Consider the following 27511-nt stretch of genomic DNA (forward strand, 5'->3'; position numbering starts at 1 on the left):
GCGGGTTAGAGGAGGCAGTCGCTTGCCAAGCCAACCGCGAGAGGAGGAGCAGCTCCCTGCGCTCGAGAGGAAGGAAAAAAGCGATTCCGCGGTAAGACAATTGCTGGGGCCTCCAGGGCAAGAAGCGCGCTGAGCCAGCCAAGATGCCGGGCGGCGAAGTGGGGCTAAGCCGCGCTAACCGTCTCGGTGAAGACGGCAAGAGGCTCAAGGCTTTGGGCGGGCGGGCGAGCGAACAAAAGCCTCCCAGGAGGCCAGCATTCCTGGCTGTTTTTGTATCTGGGGAGGAGAGGTCCACTTTTCGGCAGATCCATTTTCAAGATCTTTGTCAGTTTTGGACGCTGCCCATTTCGAAGTCGAGTCTTGGTCGCCTCTGTCGGGATTAAGAAGTCCCGCTTTCGAAAAGAGATCCTTAGCCCTTGACCTCTCTTTCTTCCATAGGGCTCCTGTGGCAGTAAAGGGGCGCCTTCGCTTGTTCCGGGGCGAATGCCGTGACTTGCTCAAATATGGCCAGACTTGTCTGAATCGTTCTTTTCAAGATATTTTATTAATTTATTTACTATTCCTTCCCCCCAGTACTCTTCATTTAGCTCTACAAGCATTTTATGGGCATATTTATTGCTTTTCAAGTTCTGTCTTTCAGTATCTTAAGCCATTATTCCTTACTTGACCGTTCGCAGTTCTGCAGCCTGACCCCAAGTGAGTTACAGCACTTGCTTAATTCAGACTTTATGGTGCAGTGGAATGCAGGCATGCTTTTGGAATTACAATTTTATAGGGATGCACTGTTAAATGAATGCTCCTATAACTGTTAAAATAGGATTTACTTTAGAATTGCATTTGGTCAGGCTACCCAACTTCATTGCTAAGCCTACATATTGAAGAATTGTGCACATTAAATATGCTGAAACTTTTGACCAAACCTTTTTGACCAAGTTTTCTTGAAATGTCACTGAATGTTTAAATAAAAGGAATCTGACAGAGGGCAGCCATAGCAAATATCTTTTGATTCTCTGTGCAAGTTTGGCCAGTTCTTATAACTTTCTTAATAACATAGTTATGTCAGTGATCCAATAGTTTAGTTTAGTCAAATGGTAGAAAATCAGCCCCATCACAATTCTGAAATCCCAGGCAGCACTACCAAGAGAAGTTCTGCTGAAGATCTTGGAGCTGATGTCAAACCAAAAATGCATTTAAATCAGATCACAGACATTTGACAAGTGAGGAACCACCTTTGCCTATGCCCTGCAAACCCCCAGTATCTACCAAAAAAGAAGATCCAGGTTTGCGCTGTCATCTGCTGGGACAGGCATTCCTTGCTGACAAAGCATTCAATCACAACAGGAGTAGAAAGGGCAATAAACAGTTTCCCATGCAACTTGGAGCAGTAATGAGAGTTGTAAAGTTATTCTGTTAGTTGTTAAAAGCAGAATAATAACAGTTTTTAAACAGAATAGAGTAGCTCATTAAATGGTTTATGGTATTTTGAAACTATTTGGGGATATTCCCCAAAAACTTTATTCTACAAAATAATAGGGTTAGTTATCGGAATGTTGGATTTCTTTAATAAGTTGGATGCAGTCATTACGTTTATAGAACAAGTGACATTTGTGCAAGAAGAAAATTACCCAGAGAAATGTTCCTCTCTCCTGAACTTGCTATCAGCAGATGCTCTGAGTTACTGATCTCTGGAACAGCCTTTTTTCCATGGAAAAAGAAAGGGAGTCCATTTGTACACTGCATACTGCAAATGATTGTTAGCCTTCTGAGCTACAATTAATAAGCTATATAAATGAAATCCATGCATGAAAAATATCACTTCATTTTTGTAAGAACACTTTTTCTTTTACAAGCCAATATATAGTTTTAAACTAACAGGATATTAATTATAGTTAATGACACCAATGGAGAAGCACCACTATTTTAAAACATCTAATGCCATTTATTAATAGCCATCAGCACTGCCTATAAATATTTTATAATATCTTAATAGTATCATTTGGGACACAGGTCTCTTTGTTAATCCTATTTTCATTTGCAGAACCAAAATCTGGATGCAGTTAGTTTGATTGCTCTGAGAGCAAAAAGTGTTGAAGGAATTAACTTAAGAGGTTCGTGGTTAATACTTTGGTTTTGTGCATGCTTGTTTATTTAGAAGATACTGAGCAGTTCTCTAGCTTGCTGTTTAGCTAAGCTGTGTGTTTTCTGGCAACATGGTAGAATTCCAAAAGAGACAATGTGCAGGATGTGCTGGACTATATTTTGTAATCTCCTTTGTGAAACTTTTTTCCAAGATGATTCATTAGTGCAACCTCTGGGTATATAAGCAAATGTTGCTATTATTACTTTTGATTTCTCCAGAATTATTATACAATAAATCTAGTGCTGCTTCTCTGCTAAAATATTATTGCTTTTAATTCAAAGGTGCAAAAAGAGCAGATAAACCAAGATATTTCAAAGCTATTATCTTTTAAAAATGATTTTGTGATAATGGATTGAACTCTGATTATGATACATTCTGAAGTTTCAAATATTAAAAATATTACTAAAATCCAATCAAAATTAAATGGCAGTTAAAATTCATTTATGGCATGGATTGAACAAAGTGTGCTCAATTCTGCATATTTAAAACCAGTGATACTTAATGTTTACCTTTGACAGAACTCGTATCATTCACATCACCTCTTGACCAGTATTTTGTCTTTTTATATTTTCTCCTTCCACCAGTTAAGAATTTAAAAGCTATAACAACAAAAGCTATCCTGATAGCATTTTGATTTTTGGAGCTGCCCCAATAGCATTTTGAAATTCTCTTTTTATGTGCCAAGTACTGGACTATCTAATTAGTGTTAGTGCATCAACAAATGTTTTGTGAGGCATTTGTCAAGCATGTCCCGTATGAAATATTTGTGTGCAGTCAATTGAGCTAGATGTGTCTGTACATTTAGTAAAGAAGGCAGAAAGAATGGTATATTCCTTTCTGGAATGCAGCATTTTGCACAACATTGGAAATGATTATCCATAATGTTTAGAGTGGTTTGAATTTGTCAGGATAAAGTTCTGTAATCTAAAAAGAATATTCCAGAAGTATTTTAAATTTGTTAGCCAGGTATTATCAGATCAGGTCATCCCTACACTTTATTTAATAACATATCAAGATGGACAAGGTGAGTTATTTAACTACTGTATACAATTTGGTGAGGGCAGTAGCCTCCAGGTTCAGTAGTATAATCTCTATCTGTAGAAAAAGAAGAGGGAGAGAAGCAGGTGAGGTGCAAAGTAACTTTATGAGCCAGCAAGGACTGATGTGTCTGGAGAAGGAAATCAAGGAAGATGGAAAAAAAAATAGGTATGTAACTTTCTTTAGAGATCCTGACACAATAATTCAGCAACCTGACTTTTTCTGGTTATTCAGCTCTTTTGTTTCTTTAAATACAGCCATACACCAGTACTTCCTGCCATTTTCTCCCAACCTTTCTAAAAAGGAACTTGAACACAGAAAAGTAAAATAGGCTTCACTGCCCCAGCCAGATACCTGGCTCTGATTTCTTGAATAATCCCAGACAATAGCTAGACTAGAATTCTACTTCAGTAATGGCTGTCATTGATCTTACATGTTGATAGCTAATCCCCCTGACAATCGGAATATCTCATTTTTCTGGCTGCGGACATTTTTCACTGGCATGCAAACCATATTTGTGGATTTGAATGTTCAAGTATTTCTAGAATTAAAGCAGGCTAGGCAATGCAGGAGGATGTAGTGATAATGTGAACCTCCCAGTCCCACAGGAGTTACAATTGCATTGCATTCTGTTTAGCTGGATCACTGAACTAGGCTTTTTTGCTATTTTTGAGATGAGCCCAAACCAGTTTATATTCTCATCTTTTAAAAGTTCCTCTTCTGTTCCATTGATGGGAAGAGATGCATGTAGTTTGCTAGAACATAGAAATTCATTTAATTATTGATTTCACTGACTGTCGCTCCTGATGGCACCATTGATCAGCCCAAGGACTTTTCTGAACACATTTGTTAATATTCACTCTGCAGTTCTCTTACATCAGTAGGAATGGGATGCTTTTAAAGGACACTTTAAATGTAATGATCTGTTGATTCCACAATATTAAACCAAGTTAAGTGTTAAATGTGCTTGACTAAATTGGATTATTAATTTTCAGTTTCTATTTCAGTTATGATGACAACCTAGTTCTGCCAGCTGCACTAAATCAGTTTGTGCAAATCAAAAGATAAATGATAAGTCAAATATACATTCAGATTCCATTTTAAATGTTTAAATTTAATTAAAAATAAATAGAATATCGAAGGGGAAAAAACTTACAAATACTAAAAGCAAAGAATATGAGGAAATGAAACCTTGGGATGTAACTTTTAAGAGAACCAAAAATATTAACATCTATGTAGAATATTATTAGTCTAGTGCAGGGGTAGGCTGACTCAGGAATTCTGAGAGTTGAAGTCCATGAGTCATAAAAGAGCCGAGGTTGCCTATCCCTGTAATAAAATTAACTGACTTTTCCCCCTTATACCTTTCCTTTCCCCATATGTTAAAGCTGTATGTAAGCAAGTAGAATAACAGAATTGGAAGTGTCAATTTAGGTCAACTAAACCCACCACCACCACCTGTTCAATGCAGGAATTCATGTTTTTCCTAACATTCAACTGGAATGTGGTGAAATTTATACTTCTGTGTTCTGCCCTTTGGGATGATAGAGAACAGACCTTGGTCTTTTCTTTCTTGTGTTTATAATATACCTATAATCTTTTATAGATTACAATATGCCAATAATCTTTATTAAAATCTTTTCAAGGCTAAATATGCCAAACTCCTTCAGTCTTTCTTTGTGGGACTTAATTTTTAATCACTTGATAATCTTTAATTGGTCCATCTTTTTTTAACAATTACTATTGTAAAGCTAGATATCTCCCATTCACTACATGTATGTTTTCTTTATTTCTTAAATGAACCACCTTACATTCACCTTTGTTAAATTTCATTTTGGTGTTCTCAACCTTTTGCTCTACCCTATCAAGATTGTTTTGTATTTTATTTCTTTTTTTCTGGGGTACGGGCTACCTACGGAATGTACTGTTATATGTAAGATTGATAAGCATTCTCTTCACCTCCTAACCTAAGTCATTAATAAAACTATTTTATCAGTAGAGGCTCCAGAGTGTGGTACCCTGATCAATGTCTCCTTTTAGTGTGCTGAGGAACTATTGAGGAACATTGTTTGAATATTATTTTTGAGCCAGCAATATATTCACTCGGTTTTTATGCCATTCAATGCATAGATAATTAGCTTGTTGATAGGAATGTCATGGGATCCTTTATGAAATGTGTATTATGTCAGTAGCATAATAGACATAATACAGTAGCTTAATACGCATGAGTTTAGTCTGATGAGACCTTTCTTGAGAAATCTATTCTAAACTCTAATAATTAGAGCATTAAGTTAGATCTTTTTCTATTTGAAGAGAAAAATAACCCTCTTTCAGATGTGTCTTCTTCAAGTTTTCCTTTAAAAAAACATTTGGTTCCTCCTGGAACCTTCAGATGTATACAATTATTAGTTCTTTTTTGATTGGAGAAAAAGGTAGACTACTCAAAGTAGAACACCAGGGACAGCAGCACCTTTTTTAACTAAGGAAATTTTAATTCAGCAAATACTAGATGACTAATACTATATGTAAACTTATCATGAGTTCCTCAGAAAAAGAAGAGAGTAAAAATAAATACTCTTTTTTCAGTCTTTTTTCACTGTTAATAGGATATGCGCCTGTTACTCGCCCCAGCTTCTGCCAACCTAGCAGTTCGAAAGCACGTCAAAATGCAAGTAGAAAAATAGGGACCACTACGGTGGGAAGGTAACAGCGTTCCGTGCGCCTTTGGCGTCTAGTCATGCCGGCCACATGACCACGGAGACGTCCTCGGACAAGCGCTGGCTCTTCGGCTTTGAAACGGAGATGAGCACCGGCCCCTAGAGTCAGAAACGACTAGCACACATGTGCGGGGGAACCTTTACCTTTACCTTTTTTTAGGATAACAAATTTAATAGGTGGGATTGTTGGCAAAGAAATTATTTCTTATGGTTATAGCTATGAAGTATTATAGCCTCCCTGATTCTGGGATTATAAATTATGTCGTTGTTTTTTGCCAAGCCTCCAGAGTTATTACAACTGATGTCATATGTGTATATATATATATATATATACACACACACATATACACACATATACATATACACATACACATTCACATACATATACATTTATAGTAAAGGTGAAGGTAAAGGTTCCCCCGCACATGCGTGCTAGTCGTTTCCAACTCTAGGGGCCGGTGCTCATCTCCGTTTCAAAGCCGAAGAGCCAGCACTTGTCCGAGGACGTTTCCGTGGTCATGTGGCCAGCATGACTAGATGCCAAAGGGGCACAGAATGCTGTTACCTTCCCACCATAGTGGTCCCTATTTTTCTACTTACATTTTTACGTGCTTTCGAACTGCTAGGTTGGCAGAAGCTGGGATGAGTAACAGGCACTCACTCTGTTATGCGGCACTCGGGATTCAGCCCGCCAAACTGCCAACCTTCTGATCGACAAGCTCAGCATCCTAACCCACTTAGCCACCACGTCCCTCATATATATATATACACACACACACATATATATATACATATACACATATACATATACATATATATGTATATAGAAAGGAATCAAGCACCAGGATACAAATATAAACACAACTGTTTAATATACAAATCCACTTAGCTTTCGTCAGCTAACTGCCATCGTCAGAGTGAAAATGGGAGTTCTTGGAGTTTGCTTATGTAGTTTTTGTTTTTGCGCCCTGCTCATTGAGTGGGTCACCAGTCTACCCACCCCGATCGACCGCAATGTTCCTAATTGTCCCGTACCTGTCTACATGTTTGCAGATTCGAGAGTTGTTTTTTTGCTTGTAGTCGCTCTCCTGGCGCGCGTGCAAACGTCCAAGGGCCAGTTGTCTGGCCGCTCTTGTTTTGTGACCCCCCTTTTTTTTAGCCAAACCTGAACGCCTGTCCCAAGATCTAATTTGGGACACTCTGGGGATTCATTCTTCCTGGGGATTGCAGTTGTTTCACCTGTAGCTAGGCCATTCCGATCCTGCAAGGAGTGGACTCGTTGTGCCCGTCGTGCGTCATAGCGCTGTTCCTCCCACCCCCCTGAGCTCCTGATAAGCAGGTAAGAGGTCTATATGACGATTGAATTTTCATCGGACAGCCAGGCCTCCTTGAGCAATCAGCCACCCTTGGTGGCATCTCAGGCTCTGGCCTCAGCGTTGGCAAGATCAAACATGGTCATGACTGGCCATATGCGCCCATACTTGTGAGCATTGCTCTTGTCTTCTGATCGCCAACTCATGCTCGTGGATCCTGGTTTTGAGCCTTTTAGTTGTTTCCCCAACGTAATTGCATTGGCAATTCTTGTACTTGATTCTGTATATTATTGAAGATCTTTCCTCGTTGGGGAGCAGCTCTTTGGGATGCCTTATCATGGCACTCAGGGTTTGGTCTGGTCTGTGGCAACATTGATCTTGAAGGGAGCTAGCAACCGTGCAGTTGGCTCGGACACACCATTAATAGATGGGAGCGTCGTTTGTGTAGTCAGTGTTGTTGGTATGCCAATGGTGTGGACTACCACGGGGTTCGTATGGTCTGCTGTACCTCCTAACGAACTCAACCAGATAGCCGTTGTACCTGCAAATACGGTAAAGATGGTTCTTCTCCTCAATCCTGGCCCTACCTGTGTTGCAGTGTGAGCTGACCCACTTAAACAATGTCCTGATGCAACTGATCTTATGTGCCACGGGATGGTTGCTCCTATAATGTAAAGTTCTATCAGGGTATCTCACAGATATTCTGGCATAGCCTGTTCAGTCTAGCTTTGCTTTAGATTGAGGAGTCTAGGCCAGGGCTTTTCAACCTTATCACAGATTGTACCACTTTTAGGACATGACAATATTTGAGTATCACCAGTGCTTAGCAAGGTGTCAAAAACTTGATGGCTTAAAAAAGGGGGGGATTTTGGGTTTTACTGATTAGATTCATTTGTTGTTATAGAAATGGCTAGTTTATAATATTATGGAAAAGTAAAAAGTTGAGGTTCAATGTTAATGCTTCCTTATACTGCAACAGAGGAAGTCTGTTCTTTTTCTCTTCACCTCACTTTTCCCCCATTTTTCCTCCCCACTATGTCCTAGTATTTGCTTTTGTATTTTTGTATTTTATTCTGTAATCTAATAAAATATTACAAACTGTAGAAAAAAAGGAAAAAGATACCAGTTTTAATTTCTTTGGCTGTTCCTTTGTTGCATCACTTTCCCTTTGCACTGATAAATGTATGATGAATTTGTCCATTTTTATTAATATGCACCACTGCCAGCTATCTCAGGGGTCTTCAAACTTGGCACTTTTAAAACTTGTGGATGTCAACTCCCAGAATTCCTCAGCCATCATGGCTGGATGAGGAATTCTGGGAGTTGAAGTCAACAGGTCTTAAAGTTTCTAAGTTTGTAGACTCCTGAGCTAGCTGGTTGGCCCTTCTTAGTTCTCCCTCCACAGTATAGTAAGAATGCACACACACACACACACACACACACACACACACACACACACACACACATCCCTTCCCTGTACCCTTAAAGACACAGGAATCAAGTGCAAAGCAAGAAAGGTTCACAAAATAAACACATAAACTCTGGGTTTTTTTTCTTTAAGCTGTCTCAGGTGTATCACAATGTTGCGATCCCAGAGGAAAAGCTTTAGCTTTAAAATTAAATCTGTTTAACTTCATAGAAAACTTTCTAAAAGCCATAGACAGACCAGTGGCGTAGCGTGGGTTGTCAGCACCCGGGGCAAGGCAACTAATTTGCGCCCCCTAACCCGTGGATTTTAGCACTCGAGTCTGCCGCAGGGAGCCCCGCATCCTGGGCGTCCGCCGCACCCCCGACCCACGCCTCCCCCGGGAAAAGGGGGAAGGTCCGGCATCCCCTCCCTCACGTGCGGCAGAAGCGCCGGGACCCGAGGCCGTGCCAGGAGGCGGGCGGCGCAGCGGAGCCTCCACTTCGGAGCCGGTGGGGGGGGGCGGCTGGGGGCGCCGCCGTCCCTTTCTTACCTCTGATGCCTGGAAGAGAGCGGGACCCGCCAGCGCAGCTGCCCGTCTCGCTCAGGCATGCACCGCGGCTGGCCGGGGCTTCTGCCAGGGGCGCATCCGGGCGCGGGGAGCGAGGGAGGGGGCCGGCACGATGCCCTGTGAGCTTGGCAGCCCTTGGCCGGAGCTGCAGCTGAGCCTGGAGCCGCACCAGCCTGCACCTGCTGCCCCGGGAGAGCTCGGCTCGCTCCTCTGACCCCCCTCCTGCCACCGCCACCCCCTCAGACACATGCGCCGGGCCGCCACCTCGGGGCCGCTCTAGCGTGGAGAGGGGGAGGCCGGTCCCCCGTTCGGCCCGCCAGCCCCGGGAGAGCCCCGCGCGAGCGCCTCGCCAGCCACTGAACTCTGGCTTTTGAGCAGGAGCGACCTTGCCCTGCTTGCCCTTGCCCGGCGCCGGGAGCAGCCGCCACCGACCGCCCCGCTTTTCACAAGCCCCGCTACGACGACGCCACCTGCCGCGGGGTGAGGGAGTCGGGGCCACACTGGCGGGCGCTTCTCTGGCAGTGGGGCATGTTGGTGCCCTGCACTGCGCTCCGTCTGCGGGGGCCGCCCTGGGAAAGGTGGAAGTGCAGCTGTGGTCTGGGATGGCTCCGAGCCCTGTCTGGCCGGCTTTGTGCCTCCGTCCCCCAAGAGTAGCTGGTTGTGAGTTGCTGCTTCCCCGAGTGCGCCTCAGCCCCGGATCCCCCCTGCAGGACTCCAGCCGCGCGAAGGGCGCTTCGGCGCGTCTTCCATCCCTCCCGAGTGCGAGCGCGCCCCCCCCAGATGTTGCGTCCGGTGCGGCCGGCCCCCCCTGCACCCCCCACGCTACGCCACTGAGACAGACTCAAGATAAGGGGGTAAAACTAATTACATTTGTTTAAAGGGATTAAACCTATGGAAGTCAACACTTTGTACTCATTGCTAGCCTAAAATACAGGCTAAAATATTCCAATAACCAAAGCACACAAGGGAACCTCTGAATTACAAAACACTGTAAAAACTGTACAAAAATCCTTATGGTAACCCAATCAAGCTGCCAGCTGATCCAGAACTAAATAAACCCACCTTCTTTCTGACATGCTGGCTTTTCATTTCATCATGCTATTTACATTCTCCTAGCTGGAGAAAATCAACCGGGGTGCCTTTTCTTCCAGCAATAGCTGCTGCTTCTGTGTCCCTGTTTCCTTCCTGCCGGCCTCTCCTCTTTTCCCCCCTCTTTTCTTCAGTTCACCTCCAGTTCCTGCTGCTTCCAGCAGCACCAATCAGCTGGAGCCCTGACCGGCTCCTGGGGCTTCTGCCAGAGTTCAAACAGCTCGTTCCCCTCTTCTGCTACACTTGGCTAGCAGTCACGTACCACCTGCCACGTGGCAAAGTACCATAGGTGGTACACATACCACCAGTTGAAAAGCCCTGGTCTAGGCTGCCTCAAATTTTTTTAGGATAAGGCATAAGTAAACATGCACAAATCTCGTGGACAGGTCTTTATTATAGATTTTGTACAATTATTCATGTTGAATATACACTATGGCTTCTGTCCAGGGTCCTGAGCCTGATGTATAACACTCTGCCTCACCAAATGGCTGGAGGGCAGAAAACTAAGTGAATTGTTTCAGGGCCAAATTCATATGAAAGCAAGCAACCTTTTCTCCAAATTTAAGAGCAAAAAAAGCATGAGGGACAAAACCATGGAGCCTTCTCACAGGTCACTTATTTTCTTATTGCTTCTATCCTTGGTTTTCTCTTGAGTATATTTCCATCTGAGGAGAATTGAACCTCAGGAAATAAACCAACAGTGCTGCAAGTGCTCCAGCTGTGTAAATGTATAGTTCAGACTAGATTGTGTCAGGGTTTGGTTCAAACACATTTTTCTCCTATTTCTACTTTTGCTCCTCGGATAGAACCAATAATACCAACAAAAAAAAAACCATTTGAAATCTCTACACTTTATTTACTTATTTATTTGGAGAGATGGAGGGAAACCTTGGGAATTGTGTGCAGTTCTAGTCATCTTACAAAATAGATGAGTTACAGTTGAGTAGTGGTTTTAAAAATTACAAGATGCAATCTTTTTATGCTCAAAGTTGAATTGGGTGGAAGTATATTTTAAAATATAATCACTGATTAAATTAATCAATTTAAAGCTACAATATAAATATATTGTAAAGTTGAAGTAGGGTAAAGTAGATTGAGATGGGTAGCTGTAGAAATTGAGTAAACAAACGAACATGTATTTATGTCCAATAAATACAATGTGCAATTAATCCTAGTCCGCGGAACAATTCAATCAACAATCAGCTCAGCAGTCCAAAGTTTTATAGAAGAGTTGTTTTGATAAACTCCTTGATAGAAAAAGGAAACTGGCTGGATGTGTCTCCTTTAGTTAGGAAAAGATACTGCCACTAAAGAAGTCTTGGGCTGTCAACCTTTTTATCAGGTAACATTCCTAGTAGGACAATTCCCTGATAAGAAGGAGCTCCTTCCTGACTACATAAGACCTTTAACAATTAAAGCCACCACTTTACATTTAGCTTAAGATTTCTTTCATTGCCAAAGTACTGCTTTAAATATTGCTACTGCAAAAACATTAATTAAGCCCTTGTACTGTAGTTTGCATTATTGGCACTTTCTCAACCTGTTGGAAGGCTGATCACAGCTTGAACTAAGACATGGTTAATTATTTCCATCTCTTTTTAGCAGGATGTCACAGAGGAAATAGATATTTCATACGATTCAATTAACTTGAAGATAAGAAGGTTGATTCTGTAATTTTATGAATTATGGTAGGAAGCAAAAGAAAATGGCTGGTGTTCTTTGGAGTTTGTTCCTCCTAACTACCCACCTCCAACCAGCTATCCATCAACTTGTTTGTACTTTTCCCGTTTGAGTCAAAAGATTCTTACTTGGTTTAAATATTGCTTAGATCCCTCCCCCCATCCACCAACCCAGAACATATACATTTGTAGCAAGGTATTATTATAAACAGTGTTTATAATTATTATATTTATTATATAATTATATATTATATAATTATATATTATTATAATTATAACAGCGTTCCGTGCGCCTTTGGCGTCTAGTCATGCCGGCCACATGACCACGGAGATCTCCTCTTCGGCTTTGAAACCGAGATGAGCACCGGCCCCTAGAGTCGGAAACGACTAGCACGCATGTGCGGGGGAACCTTTACCTTTATTATTATAAACACATAACACAGTCATTCAGAACTCTTTCTGAAATCTGGAATCTCCTAGCCACTTAAAAAGCCTAAGGCTTTTAAATGGTCCCAATTTCCTTTTTCATCAAGTGAGAAGAGAAAGCTATTTTAGAATCTGCACTGTTAGTGCAAATCCAGCACTGAAGTAACGATAGATTTTTTTTATTTCAGTAACTACAGTGAATACAGTATATGGGAAATAAGAGAACCAAATTATTGTGTGTGTTATGTATAGCAACCATTAGTCTGCAAACAAGGAAATAGAGGACAGAAATGTGAACAAAAGTGAAAGCACACAACCGCAGAACACTTCTGAAAAGAAACACTCTCCCCTTTTATGCTTCTGCTTGTGCTTTCTCTGCTGGTTTTTCTCTTCTGGTTCAGCTCCTCCAGAGCTTTTGAGTAGAGGACCTGAGTCACAGACCTACGGTATTCTATATTCAGGACCTAGGGTCATCTAACTGCAGAAAAAGTGACCTCTAGCTGCTTCTTGCAATCTGAATCACAAGGCTACTTCTCATTGGAAGAAGACAGTATCTTTATAAAACCATTGGATATTTAAAATCACCATTAGGCCTGCAGGTTTATCACTATATAATACTGCTTTGAATTCACATAATTGTAACACTTTGATACCGACAGTATAAAATGGGGTGTTTGAGCTAATGAATAATTTTCTTTGTTTTCTAGATTTTTGCTAGAAACATAGTTAATAATCAAGGCTGAATTTCCATTATGACAGACCAACATTTGTGTAGGAATTCAGAAATGATTAATTTTGGGGCAAGAAAATGTGTGTTTACTCAGGGCTTGCCATATTAGAACTGCAAACATCTGGGCATTGTGTTTAATCATCATTGACCATATGTGTTTAAAGAGAAAAAATAGTTGCTAACATTCCAGTGAATACAATAAGCTGCTTTCTATATGCCAAGGAAGACAGTTTGGGGCTCTTTAGAATGATGATTTGGAATTCATGCTTGCAAGGATTGTTGAGCGTGGATAAATGGTAAGGGGCAATGTGCTATAAATATTTGAAAGGTAGTACATTGCCTGGTTTTGGTCTGTAAGATCATCATGCCTAAGCTGTCTGTAACAGGAATGGTTTGTAATTTAAAGATCTAAAGGTAACGTCTGTTCTTTTGAAGAACAATGGAAATCCCAGGCTGTAGTTCAAACAGGGAAATAAAAAGTGCCACATTGTCAAAAAGTTGCCTGCCATGCAGCTTAATTTCAGGAGTGCAGGGGGGATTTGAAACTTGGACTGCAAATATAGGTAGTCCTCGACATACACCAGTTCATTTAGTGACCATTCAAAGTTATAATGTCATTGACTTATCATTTTTCACACTTATGACCTTAGTAGCATCCCTATGATCATGTGATCAAAATTCAGATACTTAGCAACTGATTCATGACCATTGCTGTGTCCCAAGGTCATGTGATCACCTTTTGCAACCTTTTGACAGGCAAAATCAATGGGAAAGCCAGATTCACTTAACAACAATATTACTAACTTATCAGTTTTGATGATTCACTTAACAACTGTGGCAAGAAAACTTGTAAAATCGAGCAAACACTAACAAATGTCTCACTTAACAACATGAAGTTTGGGCTCAATTGTGGTTGTAAGATGAGGACTACCTGTATCTGGAAACCCATCACACAGCAGGAAATAGTTTTCTACATCTCTGCCACCACCTGGTGCCATCTGAATTTCTGCAGCTCAAGTATCTTTCTAGAAATCCCCGTCCAGCACGCCAGATATTTTCCTGTCTCCAACACATCTTTCCTGATTCTTTCTCAAATAAACATTAAACTTTCCTGATGTAATCTCCAATTTATTTCAACATTTGACAGTAAAAAATCTTAGCAAATACTACACACATGCCTTGAAATATGCTGGCTACCAAATGGAAGTTTAATAGGTGAAAATGAGAGACATTATCAGCTAAAGATGGAAAATTATTTTAGCTTATGGTATAAAGAAGGAAGCTCTTGTCTGACATTATACCACTGCACGCCCCTTTCCACAACTTTGGAAATGTCATCCTTTGGAAATGTGCACAGGAGGCCACAATAAGAGTGGCCTGCAGGAACAGCTTGTTGAAGACTCTTGATCTTCTAGTAATTCAAATAGTTTACATTTGATACATAACATAGTTTGGGTCTTCTGTGGGCATAAGATGAAATAAGTGGCATACTTTGAAAGTCACTATAGTGACTATAGTGTCAGTCTCTACTTCCAAGACTTTTTTTATTAAAAAATTAAAAATTTCTAAAAATTAAGTATTTCTCCTGTTGTGAAGTATAAGTTTACAATAGTTTACAAGAATTCTTTGTCTTTTGTTGTCTGTCTTGAAAGATTCTTCACTCTCTTCCCTGTTTTGAAGTGTCTATTATTTTTTCTCTTGGATCATTAAGAATGTAAACATTTCTAAAGAATTAAAATAAGTAAACTTTTTTCAATTTTTTAATTGAAAAAGAAATTGAAAATTGAAAAAAAATGAAAATTGAAAAGGATCAGTCTATTCCAGTTGTGTACTATTGCTTCTAGTTCACCCTGTTTGTTCCCCAAGCTTTTAGCATTAGTATATAAACATATATAAACATTTAAGACTTTTATGCCGTGGGTATGTTTCATGGATCTCCTGATTGTTGTTTGATTTTTTTTTCCTAATCAATTCCTACCTCTTTCTTTGATTTGTCTTCTTGGGATTTATGTTTGGTTTTGTGTTCTGGAGATTCTAAAGTTTGGTCACCCTTCCCCCTCAATTTTAGTTTAAAGCCCTCTTGATGAGTTGGGCCAGTCTTTCTTCAAGTACATTTTTCCCTGTTTTCGTGAGGTGCAGCCCATTCGTTGCCAAGAGTCCTTCACTCGCAAGAACGTTATATTATGGAATGGAGAAAATGGATTGAGTATATCCAGAACAAATATAGGGTTAAGAAGTTTCATGTAGCATTTGAATAAGTCTTCCTTCTCTTTTTCTTTCTTTTTTTTCTTTTTTTTTCTTCTCTATATATATTTAATATTATTAAGGTTTGTATTATCCTATATAAGCTAGAGAGTGATAGATTTTAGAGTTTATGGCTGTTAGTATATGGTTGTTAGTATATGGTTGTTTATGGTTGTTTATGATTGTTTTTTTTCTATACCTTGTATTTAGCTCTGGGAAGTGGGGGGGAGGGGGGAGGGGTAGGGAGGGAGGGAGAGGGGAGGGGAGGGGGAGGGGGGACTGTTAAAGATAAACTGTATGTTAAAAATTTTCAATAAAAAAAAGAGTCCTTCGCATAGGAAATGCAGTCCATGGCCCAGGAAACCAAAGTTTAAACCAACACTTTAGCCAGTGATTTTTGCTCTAGGGAGACAACGTACCTCCCTGGATTGTATGTCCAGTCTGCAGATGGCTGAGTCTGTTCCTTTGAGAATAGAATCTCCTATCACCAACACTTGTCTTCTTTTTTAGGGGGGCGGTCTAGTCTGAGGTGCTTTTCTGTTTGACTCTGTTTATTACTATGTCAAGAGCATTTTGCTGGTCTACTACCGTATATACTTGAGTATAAGCAGAATTTTTCAACCCACTTTTTGGGCTGAAAAATTCCACTTCGGCTTATACTCCAGTCAACAAAAAAACTTACCGAGGACTTGTGCGCGGCCGAGGCTTTGGTGCTTCCGGGATCGCGCGCACCTGTCCCAAGCCACCGCCGTCCGAGACCTGCCGAAGTTTGGGGAGGTTTGGGGAGGTGCGCGCGCACCTCCCCAAACCTCCCCAAACCTCGGCAGGTCTCCGTTCCTCCTGCCGATGTTTGGGGAGGTTTGGGCGCCTCCCCAAACCTCCCCAGGTCTCCGTTCCTCCGCGCAGACCTGCCGACGTTTGGGGAGGTTTGGGCACCTCCCCAAACCTCCCCAAACGTCGGCAGGTCTCCGTTCCTCCTGCCGACGTTTGGGGAGGTTTGGGCGCCTCCCCAAACCTCCCCAGGTCTCCGTTCCTCCGCGCAGACCTGCCGACGTTTGGGGAGGTTTGGGCGCCTCCCCAAACCTCCCCAAACATCGGCAGGTCTCCGTTCCTCCTGCTGACGTTTGGGGAGGTTTGGGCGCCTCCCCAAACCTCCCCAAATGTTGGCAGGTCTGCGCGGAGGAACGGAGACCTGGGGAGGTTTGGGGAGGCGCCCAAACCTCCCCAAACGTCGGCAGGAGGAACGGAGACCTGCCGACGTTTGGGGAGGTGCCCAAACCTCCCCAAACGTCGGCAGGTCTGCGCGGAGGAACGGAGACCTGGGGAGGTTTGGGGAGGTGCCCAAACCTCCCCAAACGTCGGCAGGAGGAACGGAGACCTGGGGAGGTTTGGGGAGGTGCCCAAACCTCCCCAAACGTCGGCAGGAGGAACGGAGACCTGCCGACGTTTGGGGAGGTTTGGGCACCTCCCCAAACCTCCCCAGGTCTCCGTTCCTCCTGCCGACGTTTGGGGAGGTTTGGGCACCTCCCCAAACCTCCCCAGGTCTCCGTTCCTCCGCGCAGACCTGCCGACGTTTGGGGAGGTTTGGGCGCCTCCCCAAACCTCCCCAGGTCTCTGTTCCTCCGCGCAGACCTGCCGACGTTTGGGGAGGTTTGGGGAGGCGCCCAAACCTCCCCAAACGTCGGCAGGTCTGCGTGGAGGAACGGAGACCTGGGGAGGTTTGGGGAGGCGCCCAAACCTCCCCAAACGTCGGCAGGTCTGCGCGGAGGAACGGAGACCTGGGGAGGTTTGGGGAGGCGCCCAAACCTCCCCAAACGTCGGCAGGAGGAACGGAGACCTGCCGACGTTTGGGGAGGTTTGGGGAGGCGCCCAAACCTCCCCAAACGTCGGCAGGTCTGCGCGGAGGAACGGAGGCTTGGGGAGGCGCCCAAACCTCCCCAAACGTCGGCAGGAGGAACGGAGACCTGCCGACATTTGGGGAGGTTTGGGGAGGCGCCCAAACCTCCCCAAACGTCGGCAGGTCTCCGTTCCTCCGCGCCCTGCCTGCCTGCTTCTTTCCGCAGCGGAAAGAAGCAGGCAGGCAGGGCGCGGAGGTCCGGAGACCTGCCGACGTTTGGGGAGGTTTGGGGAGGTGCGCGCGCACCTCCCCAAACCTCCCCAAACTTCGGCAGGTCTCCGGACGGCGGCGGCTTGGGAGAGGTGCGCGCGATCCTGGAAGCACCGAAGCCTCGGCCGCGCGCAAGTCCTCGGTAAGCTCCGGGCGGTCACTTGCTTCGCGTCTCCTGAGGGAAGGGGGGGCGACTGGAGCGGGCGTGTTTCCTCGCCTGCTGGGCGCCGCGATTTGCCCGGGGAATGCGCGGGCCCCGAATGGCAGCGTGGAGCGAGGAAGCGGACAGCCGCGGCCACACAGGGTATTCCTGTGTATTCAGGCTTGCAAAATGGCGGATCGAGCCTCTGCTGGCGGCAGAGGCTTGCAGAACGGCGGATCGGCTTATACTCGAGTCAATAACTTTTTCCAGTTTTGGGGGGTGAAATTGGGGTTCTCGGCTTATACTCGAGTCGGCTTATACTCAAGTATATATGGTAATTTGGTCATTGTGTCAAAGAATGAACTAAGATTGGTTTGGCATGATTTCTTTTTAGTAAACCCATGCTGACTTGTAGTTATAACTTTATTTGTTTCTAGATTTTCGGAGATCTGTTTTCTGATTATCTTTTCTTTCCAGGTATTGATGTTAGACTGATTGGCCTGTAGTTTCCTGCATCTGTGTTGTTGTTGTTGTTTTTTCTTTTTTGAAGAAGGGAACCACATCAGCTCTTTTCCAATCTTCAAGTAATTCTCCGGTGTTCCAAGAATTTTGAAAGATGGTACAATGGTTCTGAGATAACATCTGCCAGCTCCTTCAGAACTCTAGAATGTAAACTATCAGGTCCAGCGATTTATATTCATCAAGATCAGATAGGTATTCTCTAACTATTTTCTTGTGTATTTTAATTTTTATTCCTGTCTTTTACAGTTGTGTTTTTGGTAGGCTGGGCTATAGTTTCTTTTTGTGTGAAGACTGATGCAAAGAATGAGTTAAACAGTTCTGCTTTCTCTCTACTTCATATTACTTCCTTGCTCTCTTCTCTCTTAAGTGGATCTACTGTTTCCCTGACATTTTTTCTTGTTATTTTATGTTGAAAGAAACTTTTTTATTATTATTATTTTAGACTTTTGTTGCAAGTCTTTGTTCATTCTGAGCCTTACCTTTCCTGACTTCATCTTTGCAGATTTGGGCTATATGCTGGTATTCTGCCTTAATTATGTGTTCCTCTTTCCATTTTTTATTTGTTCTTTTTGTCTTTCAGTTTATCAGAGAGATCATTGTGCAACTATGCTGGTTTCTTTTTGGATTTCTTGTTATTCTTTTTTAGTGGTATTGTGCTGGAATTGGGCTTTTATGATAATATTTTTCAGAGTTTCCTACGCTTCTTGTGTTGTTTTCCCATTCAGGGTTTTTATCAATGGAATTTTTCTTACACTCTCTCTGAGTTTGTTAAAATCAGCCCTTTCAAAGTTTAAGACACTGGCTGTATTATGTTCTATTGCTTATGTTTATTATATTGAATTCCAATATGACATGGTGACTTTTGCCCAAAGTTCCAGCAGTTTCAACTCCCCCTATCATCTCTGTTAGTAAGAATTAGGTCTAGTATAGCTTTTCCTCTATTTCCCTCCTCTACCTTTTGGATGACAATGTTGTCAGCTAAGTTGGTTAAGAATTGTTTGATCTCACACTTGCTGCAGAGTTTGTTTCCCAGTTGATATCAGGATAATTAAAGTCTCCCATTACTACTGTGGTATATTTCCTACATACATTTATTAATTGTTTAGCAAAGAGTTCATCTATTTCTTCTGCTTGGTTGGGTGGCCTGTAGTATATGCCTATAGCAATATCATTCATTTTTCCTTTTATATTGACCCAAATGGATTCTAGGAGGTTTTCATCCTTGGTTTTGTGTATTTCTGTAGAGATGTAGTGATCTTTTATATATAATACAACTCCACCTTCTCTTTTGTTGTTCTATTTCTTTTGAATAGTTTGTATCCTTCCATCAGTACTTTCTAGTCATGAATTTCATCCCACTATGTTTCAGTAATGGCAACTGTATCATATTTATCTTCATGTACTAGTATTTCAAGTTCACCCTGTTTGTTCCCTAAACTTTGAGTGTTCATGTATAGGCATTTGAGTCCTTTATGGATCTTGGGTATGTTTCTTATATCTCCTACTTTGTTTCTGGGTTTTCCATCCTTTCCATCACTGTCTACTTCACTGGGTTTTCCCATTTTCTTCTTCTTTCTCTTTACTCCCTATCTCCTTATGTGATTGGTTATTTAGTGATTTTTGCTTGGAATCAGGTTCTAAATGTCTTCAAGGTTGCCCACCCCCTCATTTTATTTTAAACTCTTGTAATAAGATGAGCCAGTTGTTTTACGAATATATTCCTTCCGGTTCTTGTGAGGTTCACTCCATCCCTTGGCAGTAGCCCTTAATGCAGACCATGGTCTAGAAAACTGAAATTATCTTGACGACACCAGTTTTTAAGCCAGTGGTTCATTTCTAAAATCCTTTGCTCCCTCATTGGATGTTGGCCTTTTGTTAGAAGTATAGATGAAAACAACACTTGAGCTACTAATTCTTTAACTGTCTTCCCTAGCTGTTCATAATCTGTTGTTATTGTTTTTAGATTCATTGTTGTGCCATTGGTCCCCACATTTAGGAGAAGAAAGGGGTAATAATCCGTGGAGTTGGATTATTTTAGTAAGTTTCTCAGTTACATTTTTGCTCCCTAGGTTGACTGCCTGGTCGACAGACAATAGTTTTTGTTCCCCAAAGAATTGAATCTCCTATCACCAATATTAGGTTTTTTCCCCCTTGGGGAGTGTGGGATACTATTTTTCCTGTCACAGGAATGCTGGGTTTTGTCTCATTTTTCTAAACTATTGATGACTGCTCTTTTATAGGTTTCAGCATATTTTCTTCCAGGGGGAGACTATGAATGTAATTGTTCAGTTCCAGAGGGGCTTCACTGAATACTAGGGTAGATAATAGGGGCTTTGCTCTTGGTTGCTGTTTTATTCTATAAGTGACGTATTTCCATTGGTTTTCTTCTTTGTTCATATAAGGGGTCATTTTTTAAGAAGCTGTTTGCTCTCTATTGTGTTTAATTTTGGTGTAATCTTGCTTGGATTGGGGATTCTCGCTTTGTTCATTGACTTCAAAGTGGCTAGAGTTGCTTCTAGACTCTTTACATTTTCTTCTAGTAATTCATATGATTTACATTAGATACAGATATAGTTTAGGTCTTCTGTGGGCATAAACTCAAAACATATGACATATTTTGCAAGTTACTTTAATGTCAGTCTCTATATCCATGATATTGTTTGTTAAAATTGACAATTGAAAAATTTCTCATTATCTTCCCTGTTTTAAGTGTGTCTCTTTTTCAGTGATTTTTTAATTTTTTTTCTCTTAGATCCTTAAGAATGTAAAAGTTTCTAAAGAATTAAAATAAGTAAACTTATTTTTTTCAAATGTTTAGTTGAAAAAAGAATTTTATATAAAAAATTGAAAAAGAACTAAATTGAAAATTTTAAAATTTTAAATTTAATTTAAAGTTAAAGAGAAATTTAAAAGTTCAAAAAAGATCTAAAAATTGAAAAATAAAAATTGAAAAAAGCAACTGAAAATTGTAAAAAAAAGAATTTTAAAATTTGATAAAAAAATTTAAAAAATACTTCAGAAATTTTAAAAATTTAAGAAATTATAATAGTTCTTGGCCTTTTATGAAATGTTATGCACTTTTTTATGTTGGGAATCTCATTCATTTTTCTAGGAAAATGCTTAGCTTTTAACCCTCTATACCTCTCTGTATGCAGGTGTTATGTAGTTATCCTTTTCCTCCCTGCCTTCTTTCCCTTCAGTTGCCTGGCCACTGGTGGGGTTTTCAGATACGATGTGCTGATCTGGGTGCTTAGCCTCTGCTCAGCTGCTCTACTGTGCTGTTCTCAGCCACTGCTGTGGGCACTACAGCCTGCTATCAAGCTCTGCTTGACCGCTGTTCACTGGTCTGCCATGCTGCTGTCAGTTGCTGCTGTGGGTACTGCTCTGCACAGCTGCTGCTTAGGGTCCACCATGCTGCTCTTAGCCACTGGTTGTCTGCTACCTAGCTCCATTTCACCTCTGCTCAGTGGCCTCCATTTGCACTTCACTGCCTCCACTCAGCTGCCAGGCTGGGTTACTGGCCTTCTCTCCATCTTTCAGCTGGGCTGCAAAGCTATTCTATTCTATTCTATTCTATTCTATTCTATTCTATTCTATTCTATTCTATTCTATTCTATTCTATTCTATTCTATTCTATTCTATTCTATTCTATTCTATTCTATTCTATTCTATTCTATTCTATTGACTGTAATCATTATAAATCCTTATAAATATGCAGAGGGGAAAAAACACCCTTGCAAATAGATTTGTACCTAATTGATTGGGGGGGGGACGAAAACACTCTTGCAAATCTGTTTATAATTCATTTTACAATTCTGTCTGTGTAGGTTTGCACTATTAATGGTAAAAAGAACTATGCAGTCAATATGGAAGAAAATCAGTACAGTCTATATAGAGAAAACTATCTCCATGCTAAGATGATGGGCTGACTATTCAGCAAAAATAAAGGAAGCTGTACACAGAATTCAGCAGAACTCACTAGATAAACTTTGCATTCAAATAAATGTTTGATTTCAAAGTTTTCTCTTCTCTCCAAGTCCAGTCTTTCCCTCCATTCACTTTTTTTCTCAGCTTAAAAGAAAAAAATGGTGTGTCTCAGCTGAGAGTAAAAAAATGAAATATCAGCTTGTTAATGTAAAAAAAGATTATACAAATATATGTGTAGTATAAAAAGATAATACAAGCTAATCCACAAAAATCCACAAAATATTTAGAAATATTTAAAAATTTTAAAATATTGTAGAAAAATATTGTAGTCTCTGACTATTTGTAATCCACAAAAAAGATAGAATGATTTTGCAACTCAGGGCAATAAAAGCTTGACATCTAGTCAATAAAAATTTACGATATGGCAGTAAAATGTTTACAGTAGTTGTGTAGTGGGACTGGCTGAAGGGCTTTGCAGGAGCCTGGCCGGGGAGAGGGAAGCTCAGACAGCTGCTGCTGATTTTGGGCACGGCAGGCATGCATCAGGTGGAAGGAAAGAAAAAGGAGGAAAGAAGTGGGGGGAGGTTGTTTGTTGCTGTTTGTCGGAGAGGGACCAGGTGAAGTTGAAGAGGGGTTGCAGGTTTTAAGTTGGTCCCTTTCTGTGAAGGAGGGGGGGAAGAGGGGAGTGAGAGTGAGTGAGAAGGTGGAATTTTACTGCTTTCTTTCACAGGGGATATCCCAAGCGGAGGCAAGGGAGAAAGTGAGGAGAGAGAAAGTTGCTGGGATTGCTAAACTCAGATTTTAATAATAAAGAAGGGGGGTTTGACACCAATGAGACCTGAGGCTGCAAGCAACAACAGAAGGGGGCTAGGGGCTGGCAATCTTTGTTCCTAAAAGCCCCCTTTTGCTGCCAAGAGTCTGCCACATCCTCACTTCATGTGAGCTTCTCCTAGAAGAGACACTTTACTAACACCTAGAGAGCGCAGCTGCAGAGCTCCACGGAGGGGTGCGGGGCTGGGAGGGCCTGGGCTTTGGCGGCCTCTGAGGAGGTAACGCTGCAGTTGTAAACAACTTTTTAAAATGGTCACTACATTTTCTCAGGATCATTCAATATATATATATAAATGTATTCAGTTCATGATTATTTAGTTAATAAAGACTGGAATCCTTATAAATATGCAGAGAGAGAAAAGAAAAAAACACCCTTGCAAACAGATATGCACTTACTTAATGGGTGGGGGGGAAGAACACTCATGCAAACAGATCTGTATCTAATTCATTTGGCAATTATGTCTATATAAGTATGCTCTGCTAATGGTAAAAAGAACTATGCAGAAAAACTGTTCAGTCTATATAAAGAAAATTTTCTCAATGCTGAAAAACTTTCTCAGTGCTGGTATTTTCTCAATGTCATCAGGAGAATAAAGGAACAAAGGAAACTGTACTCTTATCACGCTACACAGCAGAACTCATCAGAATAAACTTTGTGTCCAAATAAATGTTTGATTTCCAAGATCTCTCCAAGTCCAGTCTTTTCCTCCATTCACTTTTTTTCCTGTGGTTGCAATTCTGGACATGTTTAGGTTTTTTCCCCTCTAGGCTTTTAATTAGATTATTCAGGAGAGCCCCACTTCTGCATGTCTGCTCTCTCTGCTCTCACCCAGTTGATTCAAAACAAAACAAAGAAGACTCATAAATTCCTATTGTTTGAATACTAAAACCTGTGGGTAAATGCTTACAAAAGATTTTGGACTGAAATCAATTATGTAAGAGTGATGCCAAAGGAGGCACAACAAAAGAGAAGCTTATGATCTTGATCAAGTTTCAAAAATGAAAAGTATAAACAAGGAATTCCTAAGGCTGTAGACTAGACTGGGAATTTGACAAAAAACTTTCCAGAAGACAATTGGAAATTACTGTATTGTTTGCCAAGAAACAAGGGTGTGTCCATATAATCACTTGGATTTCAGCTTGACTCAGGGATGATTGTACTGTTTTGTTCTGAAATTCCCCCTTCCCTTCACAATCTCCATTTTTACCCCAGTAAAATCGAAAAAGCTGCTAGCACTATAAGTCAGTGGTGATTGCCCTGACCAATTTAAAATAGTGTTTCTTGCCAAGGAATGAGAATGCCTCATAACCTTACCTTACCTTTCCTGATAAGAATAGGACTATTAGTGTTGTTGTTTCTTCTGCATACAACTTACAGTTTTGGTTCTTCCTTATTCCATACTGTATCTACAGTTTGTTGAAATTAAAATTATTTACACAATGATATGTATAAAATTCTGCCTAGCCAAAGCCTGGAGTACTTTTGTGGAATTCTTAAGTTATTTGATATAAAAGCAATTGCAAATAATGTCTATTCTTCAACTAAATTGCTCATGCTGTCTGTTTTGCTCTTTCTTTTTTCAGACTCATTTCATCAAAAAATAATCTGCAATGAATACTATTGACATGCCTCCAATATTCGATCTTGTGGAAGTGGAGAATCTCAATGAAACCAATGTAACCTGCAACAATGGAGAATGTATCATTGTGGACTCCTTGTCATGCCCAAATGTGCTTAACAAAAGTGCTCTGCTCTATACCCTCTCCTTTTTGTATATTTTTATTTTTATGATTGGCTTAGTGGCCAATTTTGTGGTTGTCTGGATGAATTTTCAAGCAAAAATTACTGGTTATGAAACTCACTTATACATCTTCAACCTTGCTGTTGCTGACCTCTGTGTGATCATCACTCTTCCCATCTGGGTAGTCTCCTTTGTTCAACACAGCCAGTGGAACATGGGGGAAATCTCATGCAAGATAGCTCACCTTGTGTTCTCCATCAATTTATATGGCAGCATCTTCTTCCTGACATGTATGAGTGTGGATCGGTACCTCTCAGTTTCTTTCTTCAAACCTGCCAGCAGTGTTAAAAAGAAAAGACTCCGTTGTTGCATTTGCATCTTGGTATGGCTCTTTGCCTTCTTTGCAGCCCTTCCTGATACCTATTACCTTAAGACAGTTTCCTCCAACAATGAAACCTATTGTCGTCCTGTCTATCCAGAAGAGACTGCCAAGGAGTGGCTAGCTGGCATAGAGCTAGCCTCTGTTATTTTAGGTTTTGTCATTCCTTTTCCTGTCATTGCTATTTTCTATTGTCTTTTAGCTGCAGCTGTATCAGCCTCTAATGATCAAGAGAGGAGGAGTAATGTGAAAATTATTTTTTCCTATGTCCTCGTGTTTCTTGTCTGTTGGCTGCCATATCACATAGTTGTCTTGCTTGACTTCTTCTTGGCCTTCCATTTTATACCATTCAGTTGCCAAATGGAGAACGTCCTTTATGCAGCCCTTCACATTACTCAGTGCTTCTCTCTAGTTCATTGTTGCATCAATCCCATCCTTTATAGCTTCATCAATCGAAACTACAAGTATGAACTCATGAAGGCATTTATCTTTAAATACTCGGCTAAAACTGGCCTTACAAAGCTGATTGATACTTCCAAGGTTTCAGAAATGGAGTACTCTGCTTTGGAGCAAAATGCTAAATGATGATTGTGTTGCAAAAGACATTGCTGGGGAAACAGATTACTCCTTCCCTGGTTACTGAACCTTGTCTACACAATATGCATTTTACAGTATATATTTTTACAAAACATATTTTGCAGTTGCACTGGAAGATAAATATATTTAACCATGGATTTGAACAAGATTGTGAGAGTATAAAAACTATAGTTTTAATATTAGATCTTCATTCAGTTTCCTATTGTAAGAGTAAACTGCATAACAAATGAAAATTATATGTATTTTAAGTTGGTCTTCACAGAGATTTTGTGACAACATAATTGGAATATATTTTTAAATATTCATTATTGCATGTTAATATGTTTCATAATCTTTGTCTATTTGTTTCTTTCAGTGCTTCATCCTCCTATTTGTAAGTTATTTTTCAAATACTACCTTGGAAAATAAGATGCAAACAATACAGTATGCTATTTGTGTGTGGAGGGGAGGGCAGATGTACCTGTTGTTTAATTTAAAATTCTCTTTTGAGTCAATCACAAGTATTCTTGGTGACTCCATTATCGTTTTGTAGACAACTCTACAGTTGTCTACAGTTCTCTTCTTCAATTCCTTTTCTACAGAGAATATATATAACCTGATATTCCCTGGAAGTCTTCCAGTAGCAATCAGAACAGATTCCTACTCAGCCAAAATAGTATACAGTATGGATTTAGAGCTAAATCACAAAATAAGGTTTGCTTGCAGCAGGGGTCCCCAAACCCCAGTTCCCCAGCCCAGTGCTGGGCTGCAGCCCATTGGGAACTCGGCCGTGGAAGTGGTAGGCATGCGTTTGCAAACTTGCAGTTGTGAAAGTGGTGCATGTGCATGTGAAACCATCCCCTCTTCCCCTTCCCCACTGCTGCCAACAGTCCGCTGAGCCAGAAAGGTTAGGGATTGCTGGCTTACAGTATCCTGCTTGTGACATACCTGCATCAGCTAATTATGAATGGATTCAAAATACTGATGAACAGGGTACCTCCAAAGTAGTTTTTATCAGCAATTTTCTTGTCACAACCATATAGACTTATGTGTATTTTTATGTATGTGTGCACGCATGTATATGCTTCCAAATGTAATTGCTCTCTGTAGTCCATTTGCATTCTTTTTCTGATCCTAAAAATATCCAATAAACAGGCAACATGTTAAGAAAGTTTTGTCTCCTCAAGTAAGATACTTTTTTGTTTTCATTATGTTGTAATTTATTTTGGGATAACCTAGGTTTGGAAGATGGCATATATGTTTTAAAAAGATTTTTTATATAAAGAAATGTTTAAAAGTGAACAGCAAATAATATTGCAATTACACATAGACTTACAGCAAAATAGATTGTTTACTTAAGAGTGCCTTGAAATCAGAACTCAGTTTCACTGAGGAACTAAGAAATTTTGGAACCTTTTAGTGTTTTTGGACAATTCAGGAGTGGCACAGTATATTTGTGCACATTAAAACTACTTGGAAAGGCTTCCGGTTTTGCGCAGTAATGCAAGTAGCTGAGGGATAACGGGGCTCTGTACCCTGCAGCTGATTCTTTTCTGTTTTGGGACCCTAAATGGGCCTAAAGTCGCCCAGGAGAGGCAACAAAGAAGGGAAGCCCCGCCGATCATGGAGAGATGGCAGTCAATCCAGTTGTTTGGGGAAAGCCCTCCAGAAACCAACAGGAGAAAGGCTAGCTTCACTCCAGAGTCCAGTTCAAGCTACAAGCAGCCAAAGCCCCAAAGCACTATTTTAAGCTGTCTGTAAACAACGTGCTTGGAACTGGGTAAGAATTTTGATTTTCTCTCTTCTACTTGATAATTGATTTCCTGGGGAAAAAACCCAAGAAGCAAAAAGCCTCCGAAAGTGAGAAGGAGGGGAATTTTTCTCCACCCTCCTACAGACACAAGCGGCAAATTAAACTTTTTATGGGGGACAG

The 27511-nt window shown here is 41.0% G+C and overlaps 1 protein-coding gene across 6 annotated transcripts; it reads left to right on the forward strand.

Annotated features, from left to right (window-relative positions):
* Positions 1–26743, forward strand: ACKR3 (atypical chemokine receptor 3). 6 transcript variants are annotated; one of them, XM_083350872.1, is made up of 4 exons: positions 1–91; positions 3242–3346; positions 20087–20160; positions 24466–26743. In XM_083350872.1, the coding sequence occupies exon 4, from the start codon at positions 24493–24495 to the stop codon at positions 25585–25587; it is 1095 nt and encodes a 364-aa protein (XP_083206998.1). In that variant the 5' UTR covers positions 1–91; positions 3242–3346; positions 20087–20160; positions 24466–24492; the 3' UTR covers positions 25588–26743. The 6 variants fall into 6 exon arrangements, with proteins under 6 accessions (XP_083206998.1, XP_083206999.1, XP_083206997.1 ...); XM_083350873.1 differs by lacking the exon at positions 20087–20160 and having other exon boundaries at positions 3242–3350; XM_083350871.1 differs by lacking the exon at positions 20087–20160.
* The last annotated feature ends 768 nt before the right edge of the window (positions 26744–27511 follow it).

The sequence above is a fragment of the Vipera ursinii genome (genome assembly GCF_947247035.1).
Source record: "Vipera ursinii genome assembly, chromosome: 1".
Lineage (NCBI taxonomy): Eukaryota > Metazoa > Chordata > Lepidosauria > Squamata > Viperidae > Vipera > Vipera ursinii.

Excerpts from the sequence above, each read along its gene's own strand:
- ACKR3 (XM_083350873.1), top strand. The coding sequence starts at position 24,493 with ATGAATACTATTGACATGCCTCCAATATTCGATCTTGTGGAAGTGGAG.